The sequence below is a fragment of the Thermobia domestica genome, chromosome 18 (genome assembly GCF_964235325.1).
Source record: "Thermobia domestica chromosome 18, izTheDome1.hap1.1, whole genome shotgun sequence".
In the NCBI taxonomy this organism is placed as follows: Eukaryota; Metazoa; Arthropoda; class Insecta; order Zygentoma; family Lepismatidae; genus Thermobia; species Thermobia domestica.
In genome coordinates, this window is record NC_137471.1 from 84039807 (window position 1) to 84052576 (window position 12770).

The 12770-nt window shown below is 36.8% G+C and overlaps 2 protein-coding genes across 2 annotated transcripts; both read left to right on the forward strand.

Moving 5' to 3' along the window:
- Positions 1-3716: 3716 nt before the first annotated feature.
- On the forward strand, positions 3717-4082 carry LOC145675146 (uncharacterized). The gene has a single exon (XM_081745515.1). It carries the CDS (start codon positions 3717-3719, stop codon positions 4080-4082), a length of 366 nt encoding a protein of 121 aa, XP_081601641.1.
- A 677-nt stretch (positions 4083-4759) lies between these two features.
- Positions 4760-5800, forward strand: LOC145675147 (uncharacterized). The gene has a single exon (XM_081745516.1). It carries the CDS (start codon positions 4760-4762, stop codon positions 5798-5800), a length of 1041 nt encoding a protein of 346 aa, XP_081601642.1.
- Positions 5801-12770: the final 6970 nt, after the last annotated feature.

A 12770-nucleotide genomic window follows, 5' to 3' on the forward strand; every position in this document is an offset into this window, starting at 1 on the left:
AAAGAATACCATCTACCACGCTAGAGTTAAGATACTAATTGCCGGAAAGTTGTTAAAGTCCAAATTTTCAGCCTCCCAACCTTCATATCTGCACTTTCTTTGCCGTTTAGTAAAAAATATTAAAGATTCATTTCTTACCTACCTGAAGTAACTTCCACACCAAGTGTTGAATGACACTCCGCGCGACGACGTTGAACCAAGACCCGCACAAGGCAAACACAACACAATACTAGCCCCCAATCGCCCCGAGAATTTCCTTTTCTAATTTTTATATGCGCCGTCTGACGTAAGATCTCCCATTCCGCAACTGAATCGGCAGAAGCCGTTCTTATTTTTTTGGTTTGAGATAAAGCTGTACAATTTTATTAAACACTGTCATTCCCTTCCTTTGGAAAAATAACGCAGCCCAAGACTTCTAGGATGTGCAGGGACACTGACGAATTTAGAATAATTCTGAGCGTCATACTTCAGGAGAACTCAATTCCGTAATTTTCTTAATTGCGTAGAATAGAGATCTCAGAAACGCTCTGACTTTTGTTCGTCACGTACTTCAGGGTATTGTTTGTTGATAATTTAATACGTGTTTATAATCGGCTACTTATTTACGTCAATCCTTTCATCATGGCTTGCTCTGTTACCTTTTCCAAAGGTGTGGGAGGATTAAAAAGACAATAAAAAATAACAATCACGTTGGTATGGTGCCTACAAGAACCAAATTTCAATAACGATCCTCTACCGATTTTCCCCAAGAGTAGGGTCACTTCATGTCAGTTGGATAAGCTTGCATATGTGCATTATTTTTATTCATGTTAGTTTCATTTTTTGTATATAGTTTAGTGGTTTTAGTGAATTCTTTGTGATTCTTTTAGTGATTTTTCTGGTGAGTTTTAGTGAGTTGTGTTTGCATTGGCTAGCGACAGTGCCTTCAGTGTGCTATTCAAGTTGTGTCTGTGCATTCGACAATGTGCTGCGAAGTGCAACTAGGCAAGCATATTCATTAATAGTTTCAGAAAAGCATATTTATTCATAGGTTTTAGAGAAACACTCATGTTCATTAATATACAAGATTCACATGTTCTCAGCGGTGTTTTAGAGTGTTACTCAGTTTATGTGTGATCGAAGACAAAGTATGATGGTTAGCAAGCAACATGTGGTTTAGCTAGCAGCAAGCAACGATTACTGCAGAAAGATGTTAAGATAAGTAATTCATTGTACTAATATTTAAGTATTATATCAGTATATTAACATATGAACAAAGCATGTTATATTTATCATATTAACACATGTACCTTTAAATAAGAATTGAAGCAAGTAACATCTAAAATATTCGTCAAGTCTTATTTCTCGTTCCTTCATGATATCTGGGTGAATCAGTAATATGGGTTTAATCATACAGTTCGTTAGCTGTGGTTGTGATATGCATGAGTTGTAAATAAAGTACATAAACATATCACCCTTCATACATAAGCATCATCATTTTTTTTTTGGTCCTCCGTCCACCGGATATCAGAACGAGAAACGTGACTTTGAATTGTTTGTTCTCGTGTGTGTGTTTGTGTGGGTGCTGCTGTCATAAGCAGGACAGAACTGTTCATATCAGTACAGTGGTGTGTGTGCATTCAACCCAGCTGAATTCAAGGTTACACGTTTGTAGGTCACTCAGAAGTGAAAAGTAAAATATATTGTCATCGGTTTGAGTAGTTAAAAAAGAAGGACTAAAACAATGGCAGAAGTGCAATTGGGTCAATTAATTAAGAAACGTGCCTCGGTCAAAAGTCAGGCAACAAGAATACAGACATTTCTTCAAAAACTACAGAATGAAAATAAACCTAGCATGCAAGAAGCAAGAACGAGGCTAGTTGCACTTGAAGGGGTTTTTATTAAGTTTGATGAAATACAGTCAGAAATAGAGCTCTTGGATGAGACGGGTGAACAAGAAACGCACAGAATTACATTCGAGGAACTGTATTATGATTCAAAGGTTAAGTTACAAGAATTTATTGATAGTTTTGAACAAAAAACGGAGTCAGGGACAGCAAATAACAAAGCTGGAAATTCTAGTAGTAGTTCAGTACAATTGCCTAAAATTTCCTTGCCCACATTTTGCGGTAAATACTAGGAGTGGTCGCCCTTTAAGGACATTTTCATTTCCCTTATTCACAATAACGAATCATTAAGTACAGTTTGTAAATTTCAATATTTGCGCACATCACTCAAGGGAGAAGCGTTTACATTAATAGCAAATCTGCCAACGGTAGAAGTAAATTACGAAATTGCATGGAAGCTTCGTGTTGAACGCTACGAAAACAAACGGTTGATAACTTCGACATATGTACGAGGGTTGCTCAATATCAAGCCAGTAATGAAAGAAAACGCTAAAGACATTAGACAATTTGTAAATACTGCACGCAGTAATTTTCAAGCCCTTGAAGCATTGAATTTGGACAAACCTTTGCATGACGTACTACTAACACAACATTTAGTAGAAAAACTTGATTCGGCAAGCAAAAGGGAATGGGAAGCTGAGCAAAGTAGTGACTCCTTTCCATCGTTATCGGAATTATTTTCATTTTTAGAAGGTCGTTGTCAAATGTTAGAAAACATTCGCCCTACTCAATCTGAAAGTACTTATGACAAAAAAAGTGTAGATTCCAAAGCAAAAAGAAAGAATAACAGTCAAATGAATTCGTTTGTTACTGTGCTTCCAAATGCATGTAATATTTGCCGTAGCAAAGAAACGCATGCTGTTTTTCGCTGCCCAGAATTTCTGAGTGCCAACATTAATCAAAGAAAGGAGCTCGTGAAGCAAAATAAACTATGTTTTAATTGCTTAGGTAATAAACATTAAGTAAAGGCATGCAAATCAAGTACTTGTAAGAAATGTAATTTTAAGCATAATACACTGTTGCATGAAGATACTACTCAGGAGGCTACTAACAAAGACAGTTCAAGCAAAACAATTAACAATAATACTAACGTACCTAAAGTTAAGGAACAGAACCAGGTTAAAGTTCAACCACAGGACTCTTATTGCTCATTTAAGATTAATTATGGTCAGCAAGTCTTATTAGCAACAGCGTTAGTTAACGTAACAGACACTAAAGGTCGTTTTCAACAATGCAGAGTGTTATTAGATGCAGCGTCTCAATCGAATTTTGTAAGCGAAGCTTTAGTTCACAAATTAGGTCTCAAGAAAACGAAAAATCGTGTTCCCATTAGAGGTATCAATTCTGTAACCTCCGAAGTTCAGTACAGTGTTGAAGTTCATATTTATTCACGAACATGTGATTTTAATGCAGTGGTCAATTGTTTAGTATTGCCAAACATTACAGGTTGCATACCTTCTAAGGATATTGATTACAGTAATTGGAACTTTCCAAAAGATATCTGTTTAGCCGATCCAAATTTTAATCGCTCGTCGTCAGTAGACATGCTTATAGGTGCGGGGTTATTCTACAGTCTCCTTGAGCCAGGCCAGAAGACTAGAAAAGGAAATTATCCAGTTTTGCAGAAATTATCTCAGATGGAGACAGACTTGGATACACAATTGAGAAAATTCTGGGAACTCGAAGATCTTCAGACTAAGATTTATACGCCGGAAGAAGAACATTGTGAGAAGCATTTTTTAAAAAAATACAACCAGAAATGGAGATGGAAGATTTATTGTCAAATTACCAAAGAAGGAAGAGAATGCAGCTTTAGGAGAGTCTTACAACATGGCACTACAAAGATTTAAGCAGCTTGAAAGAAGATTGCTACAAAATCCTGAGTTTCATAAACAATATGCCGCCTTCATGGATGAGTATTTAAGTTTGGGTCACATGCGAAAAGTTACAGAAGACGTGAACAGCAGCAGCAGTTGTTATCTTCCACATCATCCTGTATTCAAGATGGACAGTACAACAACTAAATTAAGAGTGGTTTTTGATGCAAGTGCAAAAACGTCTAATGGCAAATCATTGAATGACATTCTTCAAGTTGGGCCAATTGTTCAAGATGACTTGTACTCCATTATTTTAAGGTTTCGGTTGTATCCAGTTGCATTTACAGCAGACTTAGAGAAATGTATCGCCAAATATTAATTCATGATGAGGACAAGTGTTTACAACGCATCCTTTGGAGAAACTCAGTAGAAGAACCGATCCAGACGTACGAACTACAAACAGTGACGTACGGGACTTCGTCAGCATCCTTCTTGGCAACAAGATGTCTGAAGCAAATAGCGGAGGAAAATTCCAAGGAATTTCCAGAAGCGGCAGAAGTAATAAAACACAATTTCTACATTGATGATGTGTTAAAATCAGTACCAAACGTGTCAAAGGCCTTAGAACTACAGAAGGATCTTATTAATATTTTAAGCAAAGCAGGTTTCAAGCTTTGTAAATGGAGTTCTAACAAAGAAGAAGTACTTCAAGGAGTTCCTGAAGACTTCAGGGAAAAACAACAGCCAATCATACTTGGTCAGCAAGACGGTGTTAAGACTTTAGGAATAGCATGGATTCCATTAACAGACAAACTTATAATTTCGAACAAAATTTGTAAAAATGGAACTGCAGTAGAAAGTAATGTTGCAATGACAAAAAGACAAGTCGTCAGCATAGTGTCATCTATCTTCGATCCATTAGGTCTAATCGCTCCAATTGTCATCAAATACAAGAATTTCTTTCAAAAGTTGTGGAAGACAGGAATAGATTGGAATGATCCATTAGATGCAGTCCTACAAGTTGAGTGGAATCAATTAATGTCTTGGTTACCTGCGATGGCGAAGATACAAATTACAAGAAACGTAATGTCTTCGGAGAACGTTAAGGAAATTCAATTACATGGTTTTTGCGATACAAGTTCATCACAGTTAATGGGACACTTACCCAAGGAAAGAGTAAATGAAGCAAGACCATTTGTACACGTGGGAGTTGACTATGCAGGATTCTTTTATGTCAAGCCCACGATTCGCAGCAAAATTCAAGTGAAAGTCTATGCAGCGTTGTTCATCTGTTTAGCCACTAGAGCAGTTCACATAGAAATAGTTTCAGACTTAACTTCTCAAGCTTTCATCGCAGCATTGAAGAGATTTGTTGCTAGGCGAGGTAAATGCTTATCTATCTGTAGCGACAATGGTTCAAACTTTGTTGGCGCCAATCGAGAATTGCAACAATTTTTTGAATCTAAGACTAACCGAAAGGACATCCTGGAATACTCAGCTCAAGAAGGTTTAGAATGGAAATTCATTCCTGCCAAATCTCCTCACATGGGGTCATGGGAAAGTTCAATAAAATCCATGAAGTACCACCTACGGCGTGTAGCAGGAACTGCAAGTCTGACATACGAAGAGTTGAACACGTTACTTATTCAAATTGAAGCCATTCTAAATTCAAGACCATTGACAGCCATTTCCAACGATCCTACAGATCCAATGTATCTCAGTCCAGGACATTTTTTAATGGGAGCTACACTTCTCAGCCTTCCGGAACCAGATCTACTAGACGTGCCTATCAACAGACTAGGAAGATGGCAACGGATTCAACAAATGAAGCAGCATATTTGGAAACGTTGGTCAAGAGATTACCTCAACCAGTTACAACAAAGAAGAAAATGGAAGTCAGCTCAACCTAATTTACAACCGGGCATGGTCGTATTGTTAAAAGAAGACAATGTTCCTCCTCAAGTGTGGAAGTTAGGTGTGATTGAAGAAGTTCATCCGGGCAGTGATAATTTAGTGCGAGTGGCAACTGTGAAGTGTAAAAGTGGCATTTTTCGGCGCAGTGTTGCTAAATTAATTCCTTTGCCCCTAGAGCATTAATTGATTGTGTCCAATCAAGGAGGGGGAGGATGGATAAGCTTGCATATGTGCATTATTTTTATTCATGTTAGTTTCATTTTTTGTATATAGTTTAGTGGTTTTAGTGAATTCTTTGTGATTCTTTTAGTGATTTTTCTGGTGAGTTTTAGTGAGTTGTGTTTGCATTGGCTGGCGACAGTGCCTTCAGTGTGCTATTCAAGTTGTGTCTGTGCATTCGACAATGTGCTGCGAAGTGCAACTAGGCAAGCATATTCAATAATAGTTTCAGAAAAGCATATTTATTTATAGGTTTTAGAGAAACACTCATGTTCATTAATATACAAGATTCACATGTTCTCAACGGTGTTTTAGAGTGTTACTCAGTTTATGTGTGATCGAAGACAAAGTATGATGGTTAGCAAGCAACATGTGGTTTAGCTAGCAGCAAGCAACGATTACTGCAGAAAGATGTTAAGATAAGTAATTCATTGTACTAATATTTAAGTATTATATCAGTATATTAACATATGAACAAAGCATGTTATATTTATCATATTAACACATGTACCTTTAAATAAGAATTGAAGCAAGTAACATCTAAAATATTCGTCAAGTCTTATTTCTCGTTCCTTCATGATATCTGGGTGAATCAGTAATATGGGTTTAATCATACAGTTCATTAGCTGTGGTTGTGATATGCATGAGTTGTAAATAAAGTACATAAACATATCACCCTTCATACATAAGCATCATCATCAGTAGTGGCCGAAATAAATCAGTGGTGGCTTGATTATGGTTCCTAGGCCAGCCTAATGTTACACCGTAACAATATATACGATATATATACAGGGGTTGGACAAAAATCTAAAACGTTCCCAAAAGTGTGAAAATCATACCTAATATGGTGTGGAGCCTCCTTTTGCGTCAAAAACAGCTTGGATCCGACGTGGAATAGATGTATACAGCTCCTGAATCATGGTATGTGGAATTTTGTACCATTGTTCCTCCAAAACATGCTCCAGTTCCTTAAGGCATGCTGGTGGATGGTAATGAGACTGAACACGCTTTTCTAACTCAGACCACAATGGCTCAATGATGTTCAGATCTGGTGATTGTGGGATCCAGGGGAGGTGTGATAGCTCCTGGTCATGCTCCTCAAACCATGAATTCACTGTTTTTACAGCGTGACAGGGTGCCAAATCATCTTGGTAGATGCCATCACCATCAGGGAACAATATTTGGGCCATGGGGAGAACCTGGTCCCCGAAAATAGCCTCATACGCCTTAGCATTCATCATTCCATGCAAGGCTATGATGGGACCTGCATAAAACTACAATATCACTGCTCATACTGTAACAGAACCACCCCTATGTTTTGCAGTTGGGAGCAGACAGTCTGTATCATAGGCCTGCGATGGTGTTCTCTATACATAAACACGACCGATTGTTGGAAACAAGGTGAAGGTCGATTCATTGGACCACATTACGTGTTTCCACTTCTTATGAGTCCACGCCTTGTGGTCCTTGCACCAGTGGATACATCTCTTCGCATGTACTGCTGTGACCAGGAGTTTGGCGATAGCGGCCCTGCCATGAATTTTCATTTTATGAAGTTCCCGTCGCACTGTTTTCGATGAAACCGGGTTCTGTAGGCCGGAATTGAGTTCAGACCTATTTTTCATTGCAATGGTCTTCTTTTTAGCTGCTACAATCCGTTTTAATGCCTTCCGGTCCATATTTGACAGAATTGTTTTTCGACCACTGTTGTGCTTTGCAGACGTCGTTTGCCCATGAATTGTGTATGCCCTCGTGACATTGGACACAGTGTCTTTCGATACCCCCACAATGTTCGCCACTGTTCCCACTGAAGCTCCAACCAGACGGGCACCAACGATCATGCTTCTTTGGAAGTCTGTCAGGTCGCCCATTTTACCACACCACGACACTCACAGGTGAACTGGTTACTGCTGACGGAAGAGGAAGGTCCACATGACACATTGAAAACAAAAAACGATCGGCAACCGCAACACGTTCAAAACTCGGGTAGAAGGATTTCTCCATTGCTGATGCAATCATAGTTTTTTTAAAAAGTTCGAGTCGATAAAGAGAAAGGGGGGTTGCAGGATGGGGTTTCTAATTCGGTATACCGAACAATAGTGAACGAATATTGACGGAGGCCCATTTGCAAATATTGTAGAGGGTTGAGACACGCGATCTTTATAGTTATGCTACTACTGTAATAGTAATATTAAACAATAATATAATTTGAACAGTAATTTATGCGTGTGTTATGTGGAATAATTCATCCTAGGGAAATGTCTGGATTAGACAGATCATATGGGTCTTCAATACGATGAGGCCCCCGAAGTAAAAAAGTCACGGAAAGATATTACAATTAATCATTGTCGTAACTTGGAACCCGATTAACGATGAACTTTCTGGTATTTTCTTAAAACTTCATTTCACAGCGAGTAGCAATAAAGCATAATCTCACCCTTTCCAATCCCTAGAAAGTAAATTTTAGAATCATAAAATCACTTTTTATTATTATTAAGTTGCAACACCGATTGTTTTCACGAGTTTGCGAACCATTGCTAACGATTAGAGCGTACAGTGCACAAATTGCTGCATATTTGTGACGCCAAAACTGCAGTAAGGATTATGTTCTATATGCGATACTGTTTTATTTGGCGAATTTGGTTTTCTTTAAAATCGAGATTGTGATGGAATCGAGAAAAGGTACACGATTAACACAAAATCGAAAGAAAGAAAAAAATCCAGATATCAGAAACGTAAAGAAGCAGAGAATAATGCACTTGTCGCAACTGGAAATGATCCAAAGCAGCGGAAACTGATTTTTCTGCCAACTTCTCAAGTGGTAAAAGTAAGTTATATATTTTTTTATATCTTTCATTCATTTATCTGAATTTGTAGGATGTCAGCGACAAAGTAATTTAACTCAATAGAAATAGCAAGAGGAAAACGTTACCCACGGCCTGTGCGGGATTAATCCGCGTAGAGGCCTCCAAGCTACTCGAAAAGTCGCCTCCCCCCCAAAAAAAATGAAAAGTAGCAGCTAAGGAAAAGTAAAAATAAGATGTAAAGTAAGGAAAAGTAAAGTAAAGTAAGGAAAATTAAGAAAAAAAGGAAAAGGAACACACAACTTTTGTGTGCGCGCTGTAGTTGGAAATAACATTGAACTTCAGATTCCATACCAACTCAATATTCATCAAGGCCCTTAAGCATCATTCTCCGGGTGGGCCCTCGTATTCCCAATCCGCCTCTGATGTACAGTACATTACCTCCTAAACCCGTAGTTACACGTAGGGCTGTGCGATATGTCGATATATCGATATCGTCGATATCGATATCAGCTTATATCGATAATTGATATCGCAAAAATATCGACATCGATATATCAATATCGTCGATATTCGATATCGATATCCAATATCGTCGATATTCAATATCGATATCCAATATCGTCGATATTCAATATCGATATCCAATATCGTCGATATTCGATATCGATATCCGATATCGATATTTAATATTGATATCAATGTTGTCGATATCGATATTGATATTGTCGATATTTGATATTGGTGTTTGACACTGTCTCGAAAAACTTGCGGCGGGTTTTGTTTTATATATATAACGAACGTTTTTTGGCTCGCGATAGCAGCTGCATTTGCATTTCTTAACCGAATGAAACCAGACTGCACGATACTCGTATGAGGCAGAAAAACGCCCCGTTCCATGAGTCAAATTAATGTAGGGCTTGGGTACTATGCCCCCCAACATTACATGTTAATATTTAATTTTCGCTGTTGACTGCATTACTTAACCGAATGAAACCAAATTTACACAGGATTAAAAATTCGGTTCCTTTTGAAGATATGCCAAATCAGTGGTGGGATAAGGATGTTTCTACGTCTACCTAATCCACCTAAATATTGTATATTTAACTTGTATTATCGGCTGTACTTCTTCACCGAATCAAACCAAATTTTGTGCAAAAATTGTTTGGGACAGAAATTCTGCCCCTTTCGAAGATAGAGCCAAAGCAGTGCAGAGCCGGGAGCTATGCCCTCCAAAATATTTCTCAACATTAACATGGCTGCATTCCTTAACCGAGTCGACTTTATATCCTCACTACAGTTAATGTTTGTGCTGTATTGCCATTGCGAGTGAAGAATAAAATGCCAGTGCTAATATTTGCTTAAATCTAAACAGACAAGGAAACAAGAATTTACTCGTTTTTTGTGCAAAATAGTAATTTTTCGTTTATTTGTATTTGGTTACTAGATGTAAGTTGAGCCACATAACTCAGCCCACTAAAAAAAACAAAAGCCTCCATTCTGTCATTTCACTACACAGACCTACGTATTCTGTTTAGGTAGTGTCAACACTTCTCTATCTCTTTGGATTTGCTGAAGTATTGGAATATGCATTATTAGGTGCACTATTACTAGGCTGCATTAAATGCATAACTTCAACATTTTTAGATATGGGTTTGCACTAAACTAATAACAAGAAACCTCTCCAGTTCATGTGGGAGATGCCACATCTTTGCGTAAAGCTCTTTGATACAAAAGATAATCAATTTAATAGTAACATGAAAGAGATCTCGATTGATCGCGTGCTTTTTTAAAAAATAGAATACTACAGAAGAATAAGTCCAAGTGTTAAATTTGTAAAGCCAACGTATTAACTTAGAAGAACACGAACACATACATCGCACACAGAAAGACAAATGAACGATAACTGTCTTGTTTAGAAATGCCTACTAGCACTGAGTTTTCAACTTGAAATGTATGTTGCATTAAAGTTCATGACACTGCTATTTAGGAACGAACTTTTTATTCATGGATAGAAAATCAGTTGTTTCGCATGTTCTGCACTAAGTGAAGTATGAGCATCAGTTACAATATTGCATCCACAACTAAATACTCTTTCCGATGGAATGCTGGACCCTAAATACACAAATACTTACGAGCCAGAAGAGCTAATTTTGGAAAGTCACTCTCATGAGATTTCCTCCAGTGAAGGAGGTTTTCTTCCATATCTGTAGGCAGTGGTGCTATTCTAATTTTATAACAACTAGTTATATATATAAGAGAGAGATAGTAGATGGATAGATAGAAAGATATATCTCTCCCTCTCTCTCAGGAAACAAATCATACAAGATAGACAAAAGCAAATTTTTCACTGGATACAAGTGACAAGTAGAAACGTACACAGCAGTGGCGGCGGTTGGACGTTAAAAGTGAGGGGGCAAGACATGATCTGAATATTTGTATATAAATGTTAGTTTTCCTGGTTGTTTCTAACATTTTGTTTGACGAAAGGTTGTATAACTAATAGGATACTATATTTTCAGTTAAAATACCGTATATCGTATATAATAGTTTATTAAGTAAATTGAGAAGAACAACGCAAGTAGATACTAGCCCTTTGTACTCTTAAACAACGAAAGTGTAAGAAGAGATTTGATTCCTTGCTCATGAACATCTTAAAATTCTGTCTGAAAAATTGTGTGATCAGATTATTTAATAAATTTGCGAAACAAATAAATAGAAAGGATAATATTAATCATAGTAATGAATAATGATGCTTGTTTTGCAAAAGTTATATTGAAACTGAGGATTAATGAAAAACTTAATATTTAATTCCACACATGCTATTAAATATATGTTATTACTCTTAGAAAATGAAAGACAGTAAATACTACAAGCATATGCTACGACATTTAAAGAAATATTTGCTTTTGCAACTTCTTGAAATATGTTCGTTGCCATTAGGTGCAGATTTCACTTTCTTGGAACACATCAAAACACAACAATACTTACAATCCACCCTTCAGTTATACAAAATAAACTTAAAACCTAGAACTATGTTCAATTTACTAAATTTTATTGTATATACACTCGTACATCCTTAAACACAACACTTCACTCATATATTACACTACAAAACAATGGAAAAGGTAGAAGTTGTTTCTTATCACGCTCTTTTTAATCGATATTCCTTACTTTAGAAAGAAGAAAAGACATTTTAGGAACTGTCAATTTTTGTGCAATTAAAGAATAACTTGTGAAATAGGCCCTACTTTTTTTTTTTTTTTTTTTGCATAATATTCTTTCAATTAGCTTCAAAGCGGCTCACTAACATATCGAGCCCTTGTAAGAAGAAATGAAAGTATGCTGAAATTGTGCTCCAATAGGTTATTTATTGGGGTTATTTTCTGTGGCGATTAAAACGCAATTACTGTAGCTTTCTTTACTCCACGGGAAGACAACCAATACGTATTCACGCAACAGCAAATATTATATGGCAGCATTTTTTCCTATTAATCAGTAACACATACAAAATCGTTACATTTCCAAATGAAACTATATACATTAATTGGTTACTTAAAAAAAGTGCGGGGGCAACTGCCCCCCTTTGCCCCCCCTAATCGCCGCCCATGGTACACAGTAACCTAATATAATGTGTTGTGACGAAATTAGGTAGCACTGCGAATATCTTGGATACGAATTATCCAAAATACATGTTTGTCAAGAAGTATTGGAAAAACCTTAATCCAGCAATGGATCAACAATTGAGGGGGTTAGCGCAACAGTGATCTAACCCACATTTTTGAAAATGGAGAAAAATCAAGTTAAACATATGGGTTTTTTGTACAATATACCAAAAGAAAGCCTCGATGAAGCCTTTGGTAGTTTGTGTAAGATTCTCAGTGGGGAAGTTGCGATTCCCACCCTCCCAAAATATTCCCTTGTTGAAATACGCCCCTACAACATCATGTGATGTTGAAAGATCGTTTTCAGCGTATACGAAGCTTATATATATATATATATATATATATATATATATATATATATATATATATATATATATATATATATATATATATATATATATATATATATGCTTAAAACTACTGATATATGTAGATATTTTCGATTTTTTAAGTGTTACATATTAT

Excerpts from the sequence above, each read along its gene's own strand:
- LOC145675146 (XM_081745515.1), top strand. The coding sequence starts at position 3,717 with ATGGCACTACAAAGATTTAAGCAGCTTGAAAGAAGATTGCTACAAAAT.
- LOC145675147 (XM_081745516.1), top strand. The coding sequence starts at position 4,760 with ATGGCGAAGATACAAATTACAAGAAACGTAATGTCTTCGGAGAACGTT.